This window comes from Thalassophryne amazonica, chromosome 8 (genome assembly GCF_902500255.1).
Source record: "Thalassophryne amazonica chromosome 8, fThaAma1.1, whole genome shotgun sequence".
NCBI lineage: Eukaryota > Metazoa > Chordata > Actinopteri > Batrachoidiformes > Batrachoididae > Thalassophryne > Thalassophryne amazonica.
This window is the reverse complement of record NC_047110.1, coordinates 75,254,976-75,279,881: the sequence shown is the minus strand read 5'-3', so window position 1 is coordinate 75,279,881 and position 24,906 is coordinate 75,254,976. Positions and strand designations below refer to the sequence as shown.

Genomic DNA, 24,906 nt, shown 5'->3' with positions numbered 1-24,906 from the left:
TTTGGTTTTAAGTCACTCAAATTCAAAGTGGAACCTGAAGGACAATTCACGAAACAACACTGCCCTCCTGTGGTTAGATGATGCAACTAAACTGTCTATATCTTTCAAGTGCATATTGAGATCACTGAAGCCAGACAAACACAGTTGTGAAAAGAAAACGTAGACACAATAATACACAGTGAAACGTTTTTGCTGATAAATGAACAATTAAAACTGAAGTTTTAGCTGATCAGTAATACAGGTGAATACTACGGTGGTCAAGAGAGGCCAAAAGACATCCAAACTAAGAACCACTAGCAAATGCAGAAAACACAACAAAACCCACATGCATAATACTTTTTTTCCCAACATGTAGTTGGAAACATAGGGACACACCCAGTGTGTGCAACAATTTAATATGATTGTATATCTGCTGCAAATTCACACAGAACGCAGTACACACAGAATGTGTTGGTTGTTTGTGTTTTATACTTTTTATTTTCTTAATTTTCTTAAGTGTTTTGTGCATTTTGTAGCACTGATTTAATTTAGAAGTGGAATTAGGCACTTTCAGCCAGCATGGAAGCATTAAAGACATGTCTCTTTGAAGTGAGAGATGCCCGTCGCTGTGGCGACAACCCATTCAGTGTCTGCTTAACATTTTTCATCGATCGCAGCCAAAGTACCCCCATCGGCAGCTCTAATTCATTTACGAACTTGTCATTCCACATCATTGATTATGTTGTCCTTCATTCCAGCTTTAATTATATGCAAAGATAAAAGATTTTCTCATTATTGTGTTTAATCTAATGAAAGGCGTGTGCTACAGCGGGGGCCAGTTCACAGGTTCAGACTATTGACCTTGGAGGGCACAGCAACAGATGGATGTTTTTAATTAGAGCAAAGAGCTTTGGAAGAGTCTTAAGTTGTCTGAATAGGCCCAGAGGATCGAGGCCACTGACTGCAGCTCAGCACGTCACAACAAACTGTACAATTAATTTATTCATACATATCGAGATGAGAGGTGTTTTGCTTCTTATCAAGATAATCATGGACCATGACTGGAGAAGCAGATGATTGTTTTAGTGAATTTTTGCTTCACTTAAAATGCACCATGGTGCAGCATGCTCCCAGACTTGACTCGAATGTGTAGCTCAGTCGACAACAGGTCTTTCAACATTTCGAACTCCAACCGACATTCAAACCCTTCTATCACTACAAAAGTTAAAAACAATGCATGCATTTTCATTTATTTATTTATTTTGAAGGCTATACTTCAAACATACTGAAGACCTGAAAATGAACATTTCTTTTGGTGAGTCCTGTTGATGTCCAACGCACACCATGCACCATGTTGTGGCACCCTGTAGTGAATAGTCAAGGAGGACACTGGGTCCCTCTCAAGACTTTTGTTGCTGACATATAAAATACTGCATTGTTGTGCATCACGTTATCTTGTGATTCCAGCTGAGACTTATGTGCCGCCATGTGCCCTTTCGACTTGGGGAGCTGTTTTTTTTTTTGTGCATTTCTAGGGTAAAGAATATAGATAAGAAGTTCATAGAGCCTTTGGTTATTGTACTACAATGTTGAGGAACGTCTACCCAGTGAAAAAGACATTCAAATGAAGCATTTAATTCAAGTCATGTGTTATGATTAAATCATGTCAGGTCAGGGTCAGCATTGATCCTGCAACTGGTAGCACTCTAACCCACTACAACCTCATGCACAGATGGGTGGTCGGTGTCTAAAGTGACTCCCACACGCGATGAGGGTGTCATGACACCCAGCAGGACAGAAAACAAGACCTGTCAAAGTGCCAAATGAACTCCTTCTGAGTCACCAGCCATTATACTGTTACTTTTAAAAAGAATTTCTTTATGTTTCTGTGTGTTTTTTAAAATGGTTTATTCATTTTATTATTATTTTTTTATTTAATTTAATTTATTATTTTTATTTGTTGTGTATTTCTTTTGTGTGTGTACCCTGGGCCTGGTTCTGCATGCGGTACTGTAGGTGGTCCTCCAGCCCACAGTTGATCCTTTTGGGTGTTAGCAGCGGGGTTGGAACTTCAGCTGCAATAAAAACATCTCACACAGCTCTGACACAGTAAGAAAAATTTTTGTTTCTGCTCCATGGGAGTAATTCTGCCACTGCCTTCCATCAGAAGGTAGCACATATTATGAAGGGGATGAGGGAAAGCCTTCTGGAACCTCATCCTCCTTATAAGAAGAAATCACAGAAGAGCACCAAGGGTCTTGTCTTGGGAGAATGGTGACTGGTGTGGTGCTTAGGGTTCATCAACTGTACTGCAGTGCCCTAGGTCCAAATCTGGCACCTGGAACATCCTTTCACTCAGCAAGGATGTCCATCTTTCACTGCTGTCGAAGAACTTTGGAAAACTCCACATTGCAGTAGCTGCACCAGAGTGTGAAGACCTGGAAATAGCCAGATTTCCAAGCGTGGATACACCTACTGTTGGTCTGGTTGTTCCAGCAGTCACTGTACGGAGGGAGTGGCAGTTGGTGTGGCAGCTGAAGTCTCCCAGGCTACTGCCTGCTCAGCTCCTCAAGGTTAAATCTGGCCAGACTTTAAGATCAGACTGTTTTTCAGGAATTTGCATGCAATTTGGCTAAAGGACTTGCAAACATGCAACTGGTGATCCAAATAAGTTGTGGGAGTTCTTCTGCAACTAGACCATGAGTTGCTGACGATTGTCTTAGAGCCACTAGTGTCCATAAGAGAAGGAGGAGGAAGTCTTTTTCGTATATGAGAACAATCTAACCATCATCCAGAGAAGCTGTAGTGTATGGCCTGCAGACAGAGCTAAGAAAGCAGGCTGTGGTGGCTCTGAGAATAGACAGGTAGGCATTTGTTAGAGGAATCTATGATCAAGTGACTCACCATCTGTGATCTTGTGACCCTCAAACTACTTAAAGAGGAATCAAAGCCCTTTGTTGCTCCAAACATAAACCTCGTCCCACTGCAGATATGGTGGACGATGGTACAGTCCTGACAGATGCCTCTGCTGTTCTGCACACTGGACCAGCTATATATTTGAGCAATTTATAAGGCTGATCCTCTTACTGAGATGTAAGACATTTCTGGAGTTCTTATAGCTTGTTCTCCAGTCAACTGCGAACCACCAAATCTTGATGAGATCGTAAGGCCGTGAAACAGCTAAGGGCAGGAAAAGCTCCAGGGATCTGTGGCATTGGAGCTAAGCTCCTCCAGGTGGGTGGAGATGCTGTTCTCCTGGCATTGAAAACCATCTTTTTTTCAATCTGGGAGGTACCATCCCTCCAGATTGGAAGAAAGGTCTTCTTGTCCCAGTCTGAATGAATGAATTAATTAACTCATTTATTCGGCACACAGATGAACAATAACAAAAACTCATAAAAAGAACAACGTAACAGTGAACCCATGTGGCCGAAAGGGTAAAGGCAGAAGTGAAGCTTATAAATACCCTCCCCTTATACCATAAAAAATAAAGACTGTATACATATATAAGTATATATACTCATAACAACAATACCAAAGAAATGTGCACAAACAATATAATCAATTCACTAAAATTTAAAAACACAACTAAACAAGCAACATAGTCCCCCATTTTCACTGTCTTCTTGGCAAATCAAACGGTAAATGGTTTAGAGTAGATTTTATGTCACGTATCTCAAAGAGTTGCAATTTGAGCAATTATTCAACCAATTAAAATGCCTGTAATTACTACACTGCTCACTCACAAACGAAAGGGGAACCTCAACCTGGGTTTTATTTTTTAGGTGTTTTTGAGTTCTTTATTTGACTTATGACAAAAACTGTTTTAATCGGCGCAGTATTGGTTTGGAACACAACCACTGTCACGGGCTAACTGTCCTTACAAGGTAACTGTACAGAACAAACTAAAAACACTCAGTAAATGGCTTCCTATCAGCGCTGAAGAGGCAAAAATGTTGTTAAACGTGGCTGATGGAGCGGAGAGGATCCCTACATGTGCATGTTTACCTCACTAAATGTCAAGAAACTTGCTTAAATGAACGGTTCAACAGTTAGCCGCTTACCTTAAGGCCCATTCACACTCGATGATTAGCACGGCATTTGTCGACAGAGAGTTAAAAGTTGCTTACCACTGACCAGCACCGAGGTCTGCCAGACTCCGCAAGAGCTAGGTCAGTGTCATTCGGCCAATGCTGATGTTCGTTGTGGTCCCGAATATTTTTTCAACACACTTCAAATTTTCAACCTTCATGCTAAAGCACTGGCAAGAGTTGAGCTCCACTTCCATTACGTTACCTTTGCTAGTACACTTTTACTTCTCAGTTCTCCTCTTCCGGCTTCCGCTGGTCAACATCGGCGGTTTGACTGGACTCAACACCTTCTCTGGATCGCTTAGGTATGAAGAAATATATAGAAATATGACAAAATGTGAAGGAATATGTAGAATCTGTCTCAGTGATGCACCAGTAGCAAGTGATGCAATTGACAAGTTACTTTGAGTTTATAAAGGCTACGTCACAAATGTTGAGTCGATGATCAGCTAAGCTACTGCTTCGATGACTGTGCTACAAATGCACCTGCCCTCCGATAGCAGCAGTTAAACTACACCATGTGGGTAGGTGGACCATCTGCAAACACTGATCTCTGTCAGTGCAATGGCACCCTCTGCTGGTTTATGTAGACCTGCATTGGAGACTGGAAATGTGGACCTCTGGATCCCTGGAGCACCTTCGCCAGTGTTCCACAGAGATTTTTTTGTGACTCTACTACGTTAACCAGCATCAGCCACTTCACATCATAACGTGAGTGGGCCCTTAACTCCTCAGTCAGTGGTGCCACTCTCTGCTCAGTCACAAGACAATTAGACATGAAGAGATTATTTTTCCATCCCAACAGTGAAAAGATGAATGCCAACATGTCTAAAAATAGAGAGCAGGTTGAAAAATACCAGTGCTCCCCTTTGAGGCTGACATTTTATAAGCTCATATACCCTATTTAATTCCAATTCCAATATGCTGTGATGGACAACAAAAACCTTTGACAATGTCTGAATATATTTGAACGAACTGTAGATTAGAAATAATGTTGGTCCATTTCACCATTTAATTTTAAAAACATCTGAAATATTAACATTCAAAGGCAGCATACAAACAATTTTAAAATAAATTGGCTTATGTAGTGAACATTTAAAAATACATCATTATCACATTGTTCAGTCAAAACAAAAATACCTGACAATCACTCACTGGCTTCGGAGGCACCCCAGTTCCCACAATAAGTCACACAAAAGTCAGTAACAGTATAATTAATACGTTTACAGCAGACACTAGACACTAAACATTAAGGCAAGTTTTATCACTCGTAAAATAAGCAGAACATGATGTTCAAAACAGTGAAGGAGTGTAGAATAGTTTTTTTTCTTTTTCCCATCCAAACTGGAGCAAAGGTATCAAAAACAACTACTTGGGGTTGGGGTGGGGGGGTACTTTGCTGCTTTATATCCACCTTCTTCATCCAAAAATTTTGCTAAGATAATTATGGACACCTACTGTTCCATTGAAATATTTCTTTAAGTTTCATCATCATCACTCATCTTCAACCGCTTATCCGAGATCAGGTCACTGGGGCAACAGCTCCAGTAGGGGACCCCAAGCTTCCCTTTCCCGGGCCACATTTACCACCTCTGACTGGGTCGTCCCGTGGCATTCCCAGGCCAGTGTGGAGATATAATCTCTCCACCTAGTCCTGGGTCTTCCCCGGTGTCTCCTCCCAGCTGGACATGCCTGGAGGAGGCATTCTTACCAGATGCCCAAACCACCTCAGCTGGCTCCTCTCAATGTGAAAGTGCAGCAGCTCTACTCCGAGCTCCTCACGAATGACCAAGCTTCTCACCCTATTCCCTAGGGACCCCAGCCACCCTCCTAAGGAAGCCCATTTTGGCCGATTGTACCCGTGATCTAGTTCTTTTGGTCGTGACTCAACCCTCATGACTATAGCTAAGAGGAATGAATTTTGACCAGTAGATCAAGAGCTTCACCTTTCGGCTCACCTACCTTTTTGTCACAACAGTACGGTAAAGCAAATGCAATACCCTCCCTGCGGCACCGATTCTCAGGTAGTTGAACTCCTTCACTTGGCACAACACCTCATTCCCTACCTGGAGTAGGCAATCCATTGTGTTCCTGCTGAGAACCATGGCCTCAGATTTAGAGGCGCTGATCCCTATTCCAGACACTCCACACTCGGCTGTGAACCGACCCACTGAGTACTGAAGGTCACAGGCCGATGAAGCCAACAGGACTACATCATCTGTAAAAAGCAGTGATGAGACCCTCAGCCCCCCCAAACTGACCCCCCCCCCCCCCCCCCCCCCCCCGACTATGCCTCAATATCTTGTCTATGAATATCACAGTCAGGATTTGTGACAAGGTGCAGCCCTGGCGGACGCCAACCCCACCGAAACGAGTCCAACTTACTGCCGAGCACCCGGAGACAGCTTTGCTTTGTGAGTACAAAGACTGGATGTTCCTGAGAAGGGACCCCCTCACTTCATACTCCTGCAGTACCTCCCACAGTATCTCTCAGAGTACCTGATCATACGTATTCTCCAAATCCACGAAACACATGGGCATACTCCCAGGCACCCTTCAGGATCCTTGTGAGAGTGAAGTGTTCGTCCGTTGTTCCACGGCCAGGGCAGAACCCAAATTGTTCTTCAATCTAAGGTTCGACTATCGGCCAAACCCTCCTTTCCAGCACCCTGGAGTCGAACTCACCAGGGAGGCTGAGTAGTGTGATGCTCCTGTAGTTGGCACACACTCTCTGGTCCCCTTTTTTTAAGTATGGGGACCACCACCCCTGTTTGCTACTCCTTTGGTACTGTCCCAGACTGAAGAGACATCTCATCCAAGACAGTCCCTCCACACCCAGAAACTTCAGCATTTCTGGATGGATCCCATCAACCCCTGGGGCATTGCCACTGCGTAGTTGTTTGACTACCTCCGTGTCTTCCTCCAGGGACATTGAATTTCCCTCTTTTGCATAAAAAGGTGGAGCCACATGTCTGATATTCATGTGCACAGGTTGCGCTCTCAGATATTTTTCATCTTTGCTAAGTCGTCTGTCTGTCTGTTAGTTAGACAGTCAGCAGATCTCTGTCAGTACAACGGTGAAAACATAGAGAAATAACTGCTAAAATAAGTCCTTCAAGGTAAATAATTATTTCAATATAAATCCAGATTAAGGGACAAATCTTGCATTTGATTTTGAATGTTTTGATACTGATCCTACCTTTGATCTTTGATCCTGCCTCCTTTGAGCCTAATCAATAGGTAGATTTTGCTTTTGATCATTGCTATTTTGGTACTGATTCCTTTGGTCCTGGTCTTGCTTTTGATCTTTTTCTGTCACCCTAATTATTTTTATCCTGTAAACTGGATTATGACTCTTTACAGAACATTGATTATCTCTGCTATGCACAATTTGTCGTTGCTTTTTGGCACTTGGTTTCAGACTGATAACTGGAAGATAGACAAACAGGCATAAAATTGGAACCTCCATCCAGTTTTGGTTGTGTAGGTAAATCCATAACAGAAAAATAAAAGTGACTGAGACACTTTTAATTGAGACATAATGCAAAATGTACACCAAATGGGCTTTTCAATATTAATTCAAATCTACAAAATCCACAATTTGGATCAGATTCAGATCAAACTTTGTCAGGTGATAGTGAGTGTCAGTCTGCACCTCGCTTTCAAATATAAGAGTGACTGGGGCATGTTTGATTAAGAGATAATGTAAAATATACATTAAAAGGGGGGTTTCAATGTTAATTTGAAATGGCCACAAAATCTGTAATCCAGATCAGATCCAGATCAAACTTTTTTCATAAAGTTTCCTACATAACGTTCTTAAATATGAAAGAAATTTGATCTTTTTTGAGTTTTCCCATATTTTTTCTGACTTTGACCTTTGACCTATGACATTGAAAATTGAATCAGTTCTTGCCTGCCAGGATAATAATAATTTCATAAAGATGTGTGAAAAATTGTGGGTTTCAGGCTGTTCACAAACAAACAAATGAACAGGGGGAAAACACAACCTTGGCCAACGAAGCTGGGCGGAGGTAAAGATGTGTAACCACATTCACAGGTCATCAATCAGGATCAAAGCTTGATGCTCAAATTCAAAGACCATCAGCTGTGATGAAAGACCAGGATCAAAGATAAGCGATCAAAGATAAGTGATTAGGAACAAATAAGATTCTTTATAACAGGTTATTAATCAGGAAAACAAGCGCAGTCAGGACGAAAAGGTCAGTATTCAGGTTCCAAGAAAGTCTGAGATCAAATACATTGGTAAAAGGAAAATGTCAACAGAGATGTAAACAAAGGATTGTAGTATTCCATGCTAAGAAAATAAAGTTCCCAAAACATTATAAGAATGTTAGGTGTAAAGTTTTTAAGGAAAGTTTCATTTGGTTCCCATAATGTTAGCACAAACATTCCCAGAACGTTAGGTCTAATGTTCATGCTTGGACTATAAGTCAGTAAAGTAAGTCCCTTCAGGCGCGCCCTTGTTTTCATTATGGGTCGCCACAGGAGATCCAGGGTGGATCTGCATGCCCTTCCTGACAAAACTCCACAGGACATGGAGAAATGGGCAGGGGTGAGGTTTGAATTGGATATACATACAGTAGTGTTCAGAATAATAGTAGTGCTATGTGACTAAAAAGATTAATCCAGGTTTTGAGTATATTTCTTATTGTTACATGGGAAACAAGGTACCAGTAGATTCAGTAGATTCTCACAAATCCAACAAGACCAAGCATTCATGATATGCACACTCTTAAGGCTATGAAATTGGGTAGAAAAGGGGGTGTCACAATAATAGTAGTGTGGCATTCAGTCAGTGAGTTTGTCAATTTTGTGGAACAAACAGGTGTGAATCAGGTGTCCCCTATTTAAGAATGAAGCCAGCACCTGTTGAACATGCTTTTCTCTTTGAAAGCCTGAGGAAAATGGGACGTTCAAGACATTGTTCAGAAGAACAGCGTAGTTTGATTAAAAACTTGATTGGAGAGGGGAAAACTTATACGCATGTGCAAAAAATTATAGGCTGTTCTTCTACAATGATCTCCAAGGCTGTAAAATGGACAAAAAAACAGAGACGCGTGGAAGAAAATGGAAAACAACCATCAAAATGGATAGAAGAATAACCAGAATGGCAAAGGCTCACCCACTGATCAGCTCCAGGATGATCAAAGACAGTCTGGAGTTACCTGTAAGAGCTGTGGCAGTTAGAAGATGCCTGTGTGAAGCTAATTTATTTGCAAGAATCCCCCTCAAAGTCCCTCTGTTAAATAAAAGACATGTGCAGAAGAGGTTACAATTTGCCAAAGAACACATCAACTGGCCTAAAGAGAAATGGAGGAATATTTTGTGGACTGATGAGATTAAAATTGTTCTTTTTGGATCCAAGGGCCGCAGACAGTTTGTGAGACGACCCCCAAACTCTGAATTCAAGCCACAGTTCACAGTGAAGAATGGTGGTGCAAGCATCATAATGTGGGCATGTTTCTCCTACTATGGTGTTGGGCCTATATATCGCATACCAGGTATCATGGATCAGTTTGGATATGTCAGAATACTTGAAGAGGTCATGTTGCCTTATGCTGAAGAGGACATGTCCTTGAAATGGGTGTTTCAACAAGACAATGACCCCAAGCACACTAGTAAACAAGCAAAATCTTGGTTCCAAACCAACAAAATTAATGCCTCGCAGATGTGAAGAAATCATGAAAAACTGTGGTTATACAACTAAATACTAGTTTAGTGATTCACAGGATTGCTAAAAAAGCAGTTTGAACATAATAGTTTTGAGTTTGTAGTGTCAACAGCAGATGCTACTATTATTGTGAACACCCCCTTTTCTACTTTTTTTTACTAATAGCCCAATTTCATAGCCTTAAGAGTGTGCATATCATGAATGCTTGGTCTTGTTGGATTTGTGAGAATCTACTGAATCTACTGGTACCTTGTTTCCCGTGTAACAATAAGAAATATACTCAAAACCTGGATTAATCTTTTTAGTCACACTACTATTATTTTGAACACTACTATATATATATATATATATATATATATATATATATATATATATATATATATATATATATAAATAGCATTATCAGAATTCTATCACAAAGTTATTTATATTATATTATCACTGAACATAATCAAATAATACATTTAGCTTAAAATTGGAACTTGCAACACAATGATTATAATAACGATTTAAGCATTCATTCTATGTAAAAGTCTCAAATACGTCCCCAGAATGTTATACAAAAATAACAAAATAAAGTTCCAAAAATGTTATAAGAACATTTGTCAAATGTTATTAGAACGTGAGCTGTAAAGTTCTCGGAATGTTTCAGAGGAAAGGTTTGTTTTTGTTTTGGTTTCCACAACATTTGATATGGGAAGGTTTGTGAATGTTTTTCAGAGTGTTTCTTTTTGGTTCCCAGAACATTCTGGTCATGTTACCTAAAGTCATAATCTAGTCATTGAAAGAAATTTTGAGTAAGAAAGACAGTGAAACTAGAATTAATATATTTAATTATTAACCATAACCTAAATATAACCAATATATAACATTACCAAAACGTTATGTATTGGCTGGGTTAGTGGGTATACATCCATTAACCGCCCATTTCAGGGTCGGATACATGACTCGTGAGGTTGTAAATGCTAACAGCTGATCAGCACTACCCACTCCACCCTGTGGGTGTCGCGGTGTGAATTGTCCAGCTGCTCCTGCTTCATTTGAAAATGGACTCAGCCAGGCCTGTCTTCTTGAAGGTTTCAGCCACCTGTCTGGAGTGCTGCATCTTAGCAGAGAGTGCCTCTAGAACATCGTTCTGGTCCACAGCAGTCGCCGCCCGGTAGATAAAAGTGTCCAATGATTCCAGACCCCGCATCCCGAGATTCACCCCACAACCTCAAAGAAGAGGAGGACAGGTTACGCACATATTCAAATAAAAAAAAACATCTCAGTCATGTAGAAAATATAATTAAATATGCCCCTTTTTTTAAAGCATGTACTGAACTGTAGCCTTGACATCGTGATCATGATTCAAGTAAGAACAGCACAGCTGCGTGGAGACAAAATGTGCCAGCTGAAGGTCCCTGAGTGCACTGATGAGTCACACGCTTGATCCATGCACAAAAAGTAGTTCATCCTCGCCTTGTGATTTTCTGTCTCATTTCTATTCCAACAGGGAACTCATATGTTTACAAGGAACACGATTAGGTTTGAGACTAAAAGATGAATATGAGAAGACAGTTTAGAATGTCATATCACTGTGTTAAAGTAGGCGCTCTGTTCTGTAGTGTTTATAAGACCACCTAATTAAACCTCCGTGTGCCTAATCCGATTAATTGTTTCAACCTTAAATAGCCTCGACAACAGTGAGGCAAATAATTATTTGATTTTGCAAGTTTCCCCACCTACAAAGAATGGAGAGGTCAGTAATTTTTATCGTAGGTACACTTCAACTGTGAGCGACGGAATCTAAAAAAAAATTCAGAAAATCACATTACGATTTTTAAATAATTAATTTGCATTTTATTGCATGAAATAAGTATTTGATCCCCTACCAGCCAGCAATAATTCTGGCTCTCACAGACCTTAGTTTTTTAAAAGAAGCCCTCCTGTTCTGCATTCTTCACCTGCATTAATTGCGCCTGTTTGAATTTGTTAACTGTATAAAAGACACCTGTCCACACACTCAATCACTCTCCAACCTATCCACCATGGCAAAGACCAAAGAGCTGTCTAAGGACACCAGGGACAAAACTGTAGACCTGCACATGGCTGGGATGGACTACAGGACAATAGGCAAGCAGCTTGGTGAGAAGCCAACAAATTATTAGAAATGGAAGAAACACAAGATGACTGTCAATCTTCCTCAGTCTGGGGCTCCTGCAAGATCTCACCTCGTGGGGTAAGGATGATTATGAGAAAGCCCAGAACTACACAGGAGGACCTGGTCAGTGACCTGAAGAGAGCTGAGACCACAGCTGCAAAGATTACATTAGTAACACATGATGTCGTCATGGTCAAAATAGCTGAAGTGTACCTACGATAAAAATTACAGACCTCTCTATTTTTGTAGGTGGGAAAACTTGCAAAATCGACAGTGGATCAAATACTTATTTGCCTCACTGTATCTACTCTTGGTTTTAGTTTCGGTTTTCACTTGTAAAGAATGCAGATAGATGCAGATAGAATGCAGATAGAGAAGAACTTCACCCTTCTCTACAAGGGTCAAGACAGACTACCAGAGCAAGAATTTTAGCTGAGGAAGCTTCTGCGATTTGAAGCAAAACGTCCTGCGTCAATCAACCCAGTCCAGTCGAAGATTCAAGCTTCTCTATTATGGAAACCACCTGGACAACTGAGAGCCTTCACAGAAACAAAAGACTGCAGATGTTATTAAAAAGGATAAGTTAATGTGGAGACCAGAGAGTTCAATCACAGGCGTTACACAACCATCAGGCATAGCCAATACATCAATTTGTAATGTTTTGGAAAATCAAGCCCCCACCAAACAGTTCTACATTATCACGACATCACATTATAGTCATGATAACGTTAGAAAACGTTGAAGTGGAGCCAGTATTTTACTGAAAAATATCTATGTTTTACTCAAAAACCACTCACATAATGAAAGCATTATTCATTCACCTTGAAAGTCATGGAAAGTTTTCTGTTTTCAACAAAGTTTGAATTTCTTGCACATCATCCACCATACGATGGAATTGTCCTGGGTCCTGTTTGACAATCACCCATGCAGACAACTGGTCCATCACCATGTCTTGAAGTAATACAGTATATGCCACAGCCAGGTGAAATATGAGCATCTCATTGGCCTCACCCAGCCCGGAGTTCTTCATCAATATGGCCCACTGGCTCATGCACAGAGAAACCCATCACATGGCCAAAATGTCACAGGTGACATTTGCCACAGCGCAAGTGATCCTCTTCAACCGAGTCTCCTTAAGTAACTATCTGTTTGACACAAAGTCATTCCAGTGGTACCCAAGGTTCCTCTGAAGAGACATAGCACCAAAAACACCCAGTCATCACTTGAAATAATCTGAGCATATGTTTCATGTTGAGTAGAGGAGACTGAAAGGAGAACAACTCCACTCCCACCCCACCCCAAACTGTGTCTGGTGTCAGTGAGTCACAACGAGGAGTCACAATCTGTAGGTGAAATCTGGCACTCTTAACTGTCTTGCAACATCTTTATCTTACAACAAAAACAAGTTAACTGACCTTATTGCACCCAATACTTTTTGCACCTGCTGTATGTTCAGGGCAAATATAACTATGAGTTTTACAATCATATGTACCTGTGTCAAAGTTGAGGATACGTGCAGCTTCGCCCTCCACAGTGACAGCCACATTTTCTCCCTCTATGTAAGCTGCATTGATGCGCCTGTGGGACAACTGAATTTCGAAGAGACGGTGACTGCACTGCATGTGGTGGAGCGTCATATCATTCAGGCGAGGTTCGATGTCTGTCTTATAGGCATTGAAAGACTGGTGGAAAATGTTCTTCATGATCTGTGCAATAAAACAGAAGCAGTTTGAAGACAGATATACAGTGATATTCTGCATCTATGATAGAAGACTTTATTGAAATCAGCGTAAAAGTGTGTATTTTGTTGTCTTCCACACTCAAAATCTCTCCAATGACCAAAGAACCCTGAGTGCTGTCTCTTCCACTGTACAATATTAGCACTGAATTACAAGCTTTTTTTTCTTCCGCTTTTATGCTCTTCTTTCTGCTCTTCTTCAACCTGTTGGTTGTACAACCACTGGTTAGTGAGTAACAGTGAGTGTGAGTGGCCACCCACAGAGCAACAAGTGCAACAAAGATAAGACTGTGTAAAAACCAACATGTTCTGTGTGATCAGAATAAATATCAGATGAAAACTGTTAAAGGGTTGCAGGTGCAGATACAGACCGTGGTTCATAAGTATTTGGACACTGACATGTATTGTTGCCTTTGTACACCAGCTCAATGTACCATATTTAAAACAGTTGAAGCGAGCTTATAGTGTAAACTTTCAGTTTCAATTCAAAGGGGATAGAGGAAAGGGAAAGGCATATGAATTAGAGCACTGCGCGGGACTGTATTCTTCATTCAGATGCAGATATTCAGATGTATTTATTTTGTGTATTCTCCTGTCCCGAGAGAGAAAACAGGCTAATAATAAAGAAATTCATGGGATTGTTTGTTTTGTTGAATCCCTGGCCTGTATGTCTTTTGGGGCACTGATCAGTAATAATGTTACTATTTGGTTGTTTCATTTTAAAGACAGTTTCATGTGACACAGAGAGACACAGACTCACTGCATTGTTTCTGTCTCTGTTCACTCCTGTAAATGTCCCCTGCTCCTGTTAAATTATTTAGGATGAAAGTAGCATGTGGATACGTATATTTTACACTATTTTCCTTTGTTGACTGAGTCATTTTGTCGCTTCTGTTCCCGCAGTATTTATTTTAACCTAGCCACTCCAGACCAGATGGGACCCAATCCCAACGCAGCCATCTAATATGGATCCTTGATTTTGAAATGGATGTAACCTTTAGAGAGCTCCAAGGGCCTTGATGGATGATGGAAGCAGGTTTAGTGCTGACGGTCATCCATTGATCCTAATCTGAGGTAACTAATATGGGTTGGCAACAAAGCCCGACCAATATGGATTTTTTTTTTTGTGGGGGGGGGGGGGGGGGGGGGGGGTGATACTGATACTAGGGAGTAAAAATTTTAAATACGTCTGCCAATATACACATATAGTAAGTAAGTCCGTTTGGCTGCTTCCTTGTTTTCACTCGGTGTCAACACAACAGATCCAAGGTGGATCTGCATGTTGGCTTGGCACAAGTTTTACACCAGATGCCCTTCCTAACACAACTCCACATTAGATGGAGAAATGGGCAGTGGTGGGGTTTGAACTGGGAACCATCCGCACTGAAAACAAGCATGATTCCAAACCCTTATGACAAGGAAATGTAATTGAGGATTGATGTTTTCCAGTTTCAACGTAAACTTTATTATAAATAAATATAACCAACAACCAGTCGCTGCATAGCATCGCTCAGCATTTGCATTAGACTTCTCGTCTATTTTGTTCCCACCTAGCTGGCTGCATAGTGGCCACTTTTCTCTTGTTGCTGTAAAACACCCACATTTATTGAAAACAAATGGCAGTTTGTCATGTTGATGGGTGTCCCTGCCATGCTTAAATGGAACTGCAAGCAATGCCACTGGCACTCCCACTGCTGAGAAAACTATGTAATTACACCATTTTGCCCAGCCCTATATTTTCGTATAAGGTTTAAGGTTTTTGTATTGCAAAAATAACACCAACACAGATATGTTTGTGAAAGGCTCATATCGGCTGATATTATCAGCCAACCAACATATCGTTCAGGCCCTAGCAGACAGCCAGCAGAAGGCAGAATAGTGCTTCCAAAAAAATTTTTTTTGGCATTTTTTGTTACAAGCAGGCATCTATGCTAGATCAAGTCCTTATATAGTAAGATTTCACATCAGGGATGATGCCAAAAATAAAAATCATTTTTTGGCCATTTTTGGGCCAAAAACCCCCATTTTGGGTCAAAATTCAAAAATGGTCCAATCCTTTTGATATACATATCAAATTACTCATCTTGACGAGTAGAGTTCAAAAATATATAGTTTGACCTATTTTTGACCTTGCGTCACATCACAATGGCCATAAAAGTGGAAAGGTCAACGCACTTTTTGTGAGGGAAAAAGGGATGTGAGGCAAAATGCAAGACTGCAGCCTGGTCAGTGTTGCCTGTGGGTGCTGTGCAGAAGGCTGTTTAAGACTGCTTTAAGTAGCTAACACAACAAAACACTTAAAATGCAGTATTTTCAGTTTGGAATTTATACAGAATGTCCTTTGAATGCGTTTATTTGTAATCTAATTTCAGAATTATGCAGTTTTGGATCTATATTTATTACAAGAGAAAAAAGGTACCTGTTGGAACTTATGTTAACAACACAATTTATAGCTCATGGCTCTGATGCTTGAACTTGCAAATTATGATGTGTAAAGTTAACAGTGAATCAGAAAATGTGATTCTAAGAAAATTTATATTTTTTGTCCTAAGATGTCTTGTTTTGGTTGTTGTTTGTACCCTTTCCCCCTCTATTTACACCCAAATATACTTAAATGATGTCAAATCACATCAAATCATAGTTTTACCAAAATCATATTAATATATGTTTTTCCATAACATGGGTGGTAATCAGTTTAATTTTTTATGGAATGCCCCTTTAAGGTAACTAAAATTTGTCAATTTGGTACTAATAACAAAAAAATAATGTCAGTGGGTGTATTGAACTTATTTTGAATGGTTCTGATACTTGAGGTATCAAGTGTATGTTGTGTAATGGAAACAATGAATCATAAAAAATGATTTTAATAAATTAGCCATACTCTAAAATGCCTCTTTCTTTACTTTTGTATTCTGATTTTCCTTATATTCACAAAAAACATACTTATGCAATTTTTATATTTAATTAATGTGCTTGATGTAAAAGAGGCCAATTATGATCAATTTTGATGTCATAACCATTTTGAAGTTGGATAAAGTTAATCAATAGACCCATCTTATCTGACATAATTGTATTTTCATAGATAAGACTGGCATAATGGTCTATGTAAGTTGTCTTATTGGTTTTCTTGTGCAAGAAAACATACGAGGTATCTTATAAAACTAACCGGCAGTTTTATAAAAAAAATAAAAAATATATGGATTTGAATGACGTGCGATTACACCAATCATGCTTGAACCCTCGTGCGCATGCGTGAGTTTTTTCACGCGTGTCGGTGACGTCATTTCCCTGTGGGCAGGCCTTGAGTGAGATGTGGTCCAGCCCTCTCGGATGAATTCCTTTGTTTGAGACGCTGCTCGAGACGGCACGCGTTGCTTTATCAAATTTTTTTCAGGATCTGTGAGGAATATCCGAGTGGACACTATTCGAGAAATTCAGCTGGTTTTCGGTGAAAAGTTTAACGGCTGATGAGAGATTATGGGGTGTTTCTGTCACTTTAAGGACTTCTCATGGAGTGGGACGTTGCGCAGCGCTCCCAGGCGACGTCGTCTGGCTGTTTCGAGCTGAAATCATCCTAATTTAAGGCTCTGTTGACCCAGGACGTCGTGAGAGAACAGAGAAGATTCAGAAGAGGCCGGCATGAGGAGTTTAGGCGGACATTCCAGTGTTAAAGGTCATTTTGTAATGAAAGAACGTGCGCGCAAATTCGCCGAATCGTTTCCGTGACAACGCTGCGAATCTGTGTGCGCCGCGACAGGAAAAACACCTCCGTGTTGAAAACCATTTGTAAAATTCAGGCGGCTTTTGATGGCTTTCAACAAGTGAGTAACTGAGAAATTGTTTAACAGTTGGGCATGTTCCAACTTGCCCGTTAAGGTTTCCAACGGAGGTGTTTTTCCTGTCGCGACCCCCCGCGCTCAGGTCCGGCCCGACATGCGACTCTGCCCGCACGTTCTTTCACCTTTAACAGTGGAATGTCCGCATAAATTCCTCATGCCGACTTCTTCTGAAAGTTCTCTGTTCTCTGACGACTTACTGGGTAAACAGAGCCTGAAATGTGGAAGTTTTCAACTTGAAACAGCGAGATGACGCCACCTCAGAGCGCAGATCGCCGTCAGGCGCCGTGGGCCGTCCTTAAAGCGACACTACAGACCAAAATCTCTCATCAGCCGTTAAAATTTTCAAGGAAAACCAGCTGAATTTATTGAATGGTGTCCACTCAGTTGTGCCTTACAGTTTTGAAAAAATTATTATCAAACAAAGCAGCAGTCTCTGAGCCATTCCTAAACAATGAAAAAATCGATGAGAGGGTGGGCGCCTCCTCACTCAAAGACTGCCCACAGGTGAATGACGTAACCGACAGGCGTGAAAAAACTCTCGCATGCCCACGAGGGTTCAAGCATGTCTGATGTAATCACACGTGATTCAAATCCATATGGTTTTTGAAAAAAATAATAAGGTCGGATACTTTTCTAATAGACCTCGTATAATTAGACACTAAAATTGTCATAATCGGACCATCATAAGAAGGTTTAATGAATTTGACCCTTCACGAAAAGTGCATTGACCTTTCCACATTTTCGCTCATTGTGACGTAACACATGGTCAAAAATATGTCAAACTATATATTTTTGAACTCTACCCATCAAGACGAGTAATATGATATGCATATCAAAAGGATTGGACCATTTCTGAATTTTGACCCAAAAATGGCCAAAAAATGATTTTTAGTTTTGGCATCACCCCTGATGTGAAACCTTACTGTATAAGGACTTGATCTAGCATAGATGTGTGCTTGTAACAAAAAATGCCGAAAAAAAATTTTTGGAAGCACTTTTCTACCTTCTGCTGGCTGTCTATAGTGGCAAGGTGAAATGAACATGGTTAAAATCATTTTACTCATCCAGTCACTGATGTTTTCAGTTCTTGTTTAAGTGTATTCTGCTTCATGAGATCAAAACTATCTCCATAATCTCATAAGTGCATTTAATGGAATCTGTGTCATTTTTTGCTGGATCTTGGACTGCACTTGATATGTCCACAGACTTAAATATAAAAGCGGACAATGGTGAATGCATTCACAAATGGACTCATGTACACTGAAGTGCAGCTGCATATTTTTCACAACCAGCTTTTATCTGCTGGTGCACAAACAGCAACAAGCAGGCAAGAATGATTTTTATCAAAATGGGACAGCGCTCTCACAGAGGAGTTGGCAGTGTGCCTGAGGAAGCGAACCATCCTGGTGTCAGTGGCGGGGCAGGCGAGGGCCATGTAGCGGTTTCTGAAGGTGCCGTAGATCTTCAGGTGGAAGCCTGGTTTGGTTGTGGGGTTCCGGTGTTCTCTGGGGGCTCCTATGCCATAAGCAGATAGGTCAAAGTAGAGGCTGTGGGCACGGATTTCCGGAGTTGGCACCTCAAGTAAGAAAGAAAGAGAGAATGAGAACAGGAAAGGAAGGCAGAAAGGGAAAACAACAGATGCTATTTGCATTAGATTAGATCATTACACAGATAACAAAATATACAAGGAGCAGTAATGGGATTACTGTCGTGTTTTAATGTAATCACTTGAAAATAATAATGATTTATCTGCTTAAAATCCCTTGAAAGAAAGCACAAGTCATCTTGCTTATGTATTCTGGACATTGATGCACGTGCATGTGGCAGTTCGCCAAGAGCCATTTCTGTCTGTCTGTATAGGTGTTTTCATGTTAATGTTTTTGTTTGCTATGCTATGTATCGGTGTTGTTTTGTTTAACGGAAGCAAGAATTGATCAATTCTCGTTCAAATGATATAATGGGAACAAATGAGATTTAGTACAGCCATGTAGGACGTAGGAAATGAAAGGCCAACCAAGTCTCATCCTTGGAGGTAAATTCAATCATGAGAGGAAATGGGAGGAAAAGGACGGTGACGATAAATGACAACGCTCCTAAAGACGACATGATATGAAAGGTTACAGTGTCATACAGTCATGTTTGGATATCAGCCAACCACATCTGCTAGTTCCTCCAGTCAATCTTCTCATATTACAGTATGCGTCAGTAAAAAACTATAACAAAAAATTTATAGTTATATCTCCAGTTTAGCAGCACAGTGGCTTCGTGGTTAGCACTGTTGCCTCACAACAAGTAGGTGAAGGGATCGCGTCCCACCTGGGGCCTTTCTGTGTGGAGTTTGCATGTTCTCCTCGTGTTTGCGTGCATTCCCTCCGGGTGCTCCGGCTTCCTCCCACATCTAAAGACATCCAGGTTAGGTGGACTGGAACCTTTAAATTGTCCGTAGGTGTGAATGTATTTGTTTGTCTATATGTGGCCCTGCCATAGACTGGCGTCCTGTCTAGTGTGTACCCCGCTTCACGACCTATGACTGCTGGGATAGACTCTAGCCCCCTGTGACCCTTAATTGGAGTAAATGGGTATAGAGAATGAATCAATCTCCAATTTACTATCTTCTTGAGTGGCACAGCAGAGATGCTAGTTTTAACTAGCTGTCGAACAAAACATTCGACAGCTATGGCAATTATGGAACTAATAGAGAAAATATCAACAACAATAGATAATAAGGATTATTTTGTAAGTATTTTTATTGACCTGAAAAAGGCTTTTGATGTTATAGACCACTCAAGATTGCTCCACAAGTTACAACAATATGGAATAAGAGGTGTTGCACATCAGTGGGTAAAAAGCTACTTAGAAAATAGAAAACAGTTTGTTCAGATAAATAATACCAAATCAGAATTGTGTAACATTATTTATGGAGTACCACAAGGATCGGTACTTGGACCCAAACTGTTTATTTTGTATATCAATGATTTTGTGAATGTATCCAATGTGCTTGGCAGCATTTTATTTGCTGATGATACAACGCTGTTTTACTCTGGATCAGATATACAGGAAGTAACACAAGTGATAAATACAGAGTTGGAAAAAGTTAAACATTGGTTTGATATAAACAGATTGTCACTAAATATTAATAAGACAAATTTCATATTGTTTAATGATAGAGCGAAAAAAAATAATGTGTCATTACAAATAGATGGAATGGATATACAAAGGGTAAAAGAAATGAAATTTTTAGGAGTCATGATTGATGAAGATCTTACATGGAAGTCACACATAAATTACATAAAAGGAAAAATAGCGAAAGCCATTGCTGTTTTGCATAAAGTAAAATATTCATTAAATAGTTATGGTTTATTAACATTGTACAATTCATTGATTGTCCCATATTTAACTTACTGTGTAGAAATCTGGGGATCAACATATACAACCTATATACAACCTTTATTTATTTTGCAGAAAAGAGCTTTAAAAGTGATTAGTAACAGTGGTTTTAGAGATCCATCTAATCCATTGTTTATTAAGTATACAGTATTAAGTATTAAGTTTATTAAGGTACTTAAATTTCATGATTTAGTCGATTTGAAAATATTACAAACGATGTACCAAGTTAATAAAAATACTTTACCAACAAACATTCAAAATATGTTTGAAAAAAGAGTAAGTAGTAAGATTTAGAACCAAAGTAAAGGAAAGGAGTATTGCAGTAAATGTGTCAAATTATGGAACAATCTTAATAAAGAAATTAAAGAATTAAGGTCGCTTAAATTATTTAAAAAACATATTAAATTAGATGTATTAAGTAAGTATGAAACTATGAAGTAAGTCAGTGGGCTGCAAGAAAGTCAAAAAAAAAAAAAAGTAAACTGTTAATAATGTTTGGAGTGTCTTAAGTTTAAATGTAACCTGTCAGTGATGTAATCTATTAATTAATGGTCATAATTATGAAATGGGTCAGTGGTATGTGACAAGTTAAAGAAATGCAATCTGTTAAATAATGTTGACTATGATGCTGTATATTGAAAGATTGTATTGTTAAAAGGGGCAGAAATCATAAGACTTGTTCTTCTTTCTGCTCCTTTTCATTCTGGTATTGTGGTGCTTTTGTTTTTTGCTTTTCTGTTTTTCTTTTAAATGAATGAAATAAATATAAAAAAAAAAAATAAAAAAAAACTTCATGTTTTTCTCAATATTTCGATGCAAATCTCATGCCAAGTTGGTGATGATGTCACCAAAAGTGATTTAATCTGTTAGCTTGTGATACCATCACGAAATGTGTTACATATCCATTTGTGAGGGTATCACAAAATTTGGGGTGACACAGGGGTGTCGTTGGTGATGGGGTTAGGGCTAAAAATAGTGACCCAAACTTGACCACCACGTCATGAAAATGTGACACATTTTGTGACGGTATCACAAAAAAACATGACACTGGTCTGATATTTCTACTTGACTGGCAGATTATTCTGCACTTTATTAACAGTAAATGCCGTATTTGTTATGGATTTGATCCCCAAAACCCTGGGTTAGACTCCAATGCAGGGAGGCTGAATGGAAAAAGAAAACCAGATTTATTGTACAAGAACAAGTGCAGTGGGAATGGTGAGTACAGTCTTGGAGATTAGCTGAGTGGAGACCAGGCCCGCGTTGTGGTGGGAACCGGTGGTCGCAGCCCAAGTGGATCCGGTGTGCAGGTGGAGTTCCAAGGTGTGGAATGGTTCGAGGCCCGTGGTCCAGGTGGCCCCCAGTGGAGCTGATGGAGAGTGGTGTCACTACAGAGATGGAGAAACTGTATGAGGGTGGCAGTGAGAAACTGTATGAGGGTGGCAGTGTACAATTGCTAAGAACCAAAAATAGCACAGGTGTCAAAAATCAGGTAGATAACAATCAGAGAGTCCAAGAATTACTGCAACGGAACGCAAACAGTTGACTCTATCCAGAAATAGAGAGGCCAGGTACCAGGTCGTGAACACTGAGTTTCTGGCGCCGATGAGCTGTTGGACCAGGGTTTTTATGGAAGCAGGTTGATTGTAGACAGGTGTGCTCATCAGCTCCACAAGGAGGTTTCCAGTGGGAGCCCCCAGGGGACCTACTGGGCCGATCAGGATGCTCCCGGTAGAAGTCCCGGAGGAGGGAAGGGTCCAAGATGAGGCTCCGCTTGACCCAGGAGCGTTCTTCAGGCCCATAACCCTCCCAGTCCACCAGATATTGAAAATCCCGACCGCGCCGACGAACATCCAAGATCTTGTTGACAATCTGGGCAGGAGGAGGTGGTGGAGCCGGTGGACACAGTGGACTGGAGCAGACAGGCTTGAGCCGGGACCCGTGGAAGACCGGGTGGATCTGCAGGGAACGAGGCAGACGGAGACGCACAGAGGTAGGGTTGACCACCTGATCAACAATAAACGGACCAATGTAGCGAGGAGCGAGCTTGGGGGACTCTGTCTGTAGAGGAATGTCCCGCGAAGAGAGCCACACCTCCTGCCTGGGCTGGTAGACGGGGGCCGGGGCGCGGTGACAGTTAGCATGACGTTCCATCCTCTCCTTAGCCCGCACAAGGGTGGAACGGGCTGTCCTCCACACCCGACAGCAACGCCTGAGGTGGGCCTGAACTGATGGCACTGCTATGTCCGCTTCCTGTAGAGGGAAAAGGGGAGGTTGATAGCCCAGTGACACTTCGAAAGGAAGTGTAAGTCCAGTAGCTGAGGAGACCTGAGAATTGTGAGCATATTCAATCCAAGGAAGGTGGGTGCTCCATTCAGTCGGGTTGGAGGACGAGACACACCTCAGGGTGGATTCCAGGTTCTGGTTGGCCCGTTCCGCCTGACCATTGCTCTGTGGATGATAACCGGAGGAGAGGCTTACCAAGGCCCCAAGTGCCGCACAGAAGCTCCTCCAGACCTGAGAGGTGAATTGGGGACCTCGGTCCGACACCACATCCGAGGGTATGCCATGCAACCGCACCACGTGGTGGACTAGGAGGGCAGCCGTCTCCTGAGCCGTTGGACTCACCGGCAGAGCCACAAATTGTGCCACCTTGGAAAACCGATCCACGATCGTGAGGACCACTGTGTTACCCTGGGATGGAGGTAGTCCTGTGACAAAGTCCAGGCAGATGTTGGACCAGGGGCAGCTTGGCGTGGGAAGCGGTTGAAGAAACCCAGCTGGCAGACGATGAAGAGACTTGCCCCTGGTGCAGATGGTACAGGCTTGGACGTAGGCACGCACGTCCGCCTGGACTGAGGGCCACCAGAAGCGATGATGTACCAGGTCTACAGTTCAGGAAACCCCAGGATGGCAGGCGAGCTTAGACGCATGGCAGAAGGTGAGGACTTCCGATCGAGCTTCCGGCGGAATGAAAAGCCGCCCGGGAGGTCCTCCTCCAGGATCCAGATGTCTGTCCAAAGCCTCCTGGATGACTCTCTCAACATCCCAGGTAAGGGTCACCATGACCATGGAACGAGGCAGGATTGGGTCCGACGTGGAGGGGGGATCTGTGAGTTCGAACTGGCGGGATAAGGCGTCTGGTTTTCCATTCTTGGTTCCGGGTTGGTAGGTAAGATTGAAGTTGAAGCGTCCAAAAAACAAGGACCACCTGGACTGACAGGAATTGAGAGACGTTTGGCTGTTTTTATGTATTCCAGGTTCTTGTGGTCTGTCCAAATGGTGAATGGAACTGCGGCCCCCTCCAGCCAGTGTCTCCACTCCGCCAGAGCCTCCTTAACTGCCAGAAGTTCCTGGTTCCAAACATCATAGTTCCTCTCCACAGGGGTCAGCTGGGGGAAGAAGAAAGCACATGGATGGAGCTTGTTGTCTGTGGCGGACCGCTGAGACAGGACGGCACCAATACCAGAATCAGAGGCATCAACCTCCACAACAAACTGGCGGTCCGGATCAGGTTGGAGCAAGATTGGTGTGGTGGAGAACCAGTGTTTAAGGTCCTGGAAGGCTCTGTCAGCTGAGGCGGACCACTGAAACGGGACCTTAGGGGAAGTGAGTGCTGTGAGAGGCGAGGCAACAATACTGAAGTTTCAAATGAATCTGCGATAGAAATTAGCAAAACCAAGAAACTGTTGTAATTGTTTTCGGGATGTCGGAACTGGCCATTGAGTTACAGCTGTGACTTTACTGGGATCTGGCTTAACTGTGTTGGGAGAAATTATGAAGCCAAGGAAGGAAATAGTTGACTGATGGAATTCATATTTCTGGGCCTTCACAAACAACCGGTTCTCCAACAACCACTGGAGTACTAAGCGCACGTGCTTGAAGTGTTCAGAGAGATGGAGAAAAAATGAGGGTATCGTCAAGATAGACGAAAACAAACCAGTTGAGGAAGTCCGAAGGACATCGTTGACTAGAGCTTGGAAGGTGGCGGGAGCATTTGTGAGACCGAAAGGCATGACCAGATATTCAAAATG

General features: G+C 41.5%; 1 protein-coding gene and 2 long non-coding RNA genes across 4 annotated transcripts in view; 2 read left to right on the top strand and 1 right to left on the bottom strand.

The window, feature by feature from the left end:
- Positions 1 to 2,225: 2,225 nt before the first annotated feature.
- On the top strand, positions 2,226 to 3,756 carry LOC117515127. The gene is made up of 3 exons (XR_004562066.1): positions 2,226 to 2,239; positions 3,427 to 3,428; positions 3,585 to 3,756. It is a non-coding gene; the product is annotated as an uncharacterized LOC117515127 (long non-coding RNA).
- Positions 3,757 to 9,444: 5,688 nt separating this feature from the next.
- On the top strand, positions 9,445 to 22,553 carry LOC117515906. Its single transcript, XR_004562252.1, has 3 exons — positions 9,445 to 9,470; positions 14,814 to 14,816; positions 22,439 to 22,553. It is a non-coding gene; the product is annotated as an uncharacterized LOC117515906 (long non-coding RNA).
- Positions 10,192 to 24,906, bottom strand: part of si:dkey-234i14.6 — a 49,113-nt gene continuing 34,398 nt past the window's right edge. Inside the window, exons 2-4 of one of the 2 annotated variants that reach the window (XM_034176679.1) lie at positions 18,852 to 19,061; positions 13,401 to 13,614; positions 10,192 to 10,980 (exon numbers count right to left, since the gene is read on the bottom strand). In XM_034176679.1, the coding sequence (XP_034032570.1) occupies positions 10,802 to 10,980; positions 13,401 to 13,614; positions 18,852 to 19,061 (603 nt within the window). In that variant the 3' untranslated portion in view covers positions 10,192 to 10,801. The remainder of the gene's footprint in view (positions 10,981 to 13,400; positions 13,615 to 18,851; positions 19,062 to 24,906) is intronic. The other variant, XM_034176678.1, reaches the window with a different exon arrangement.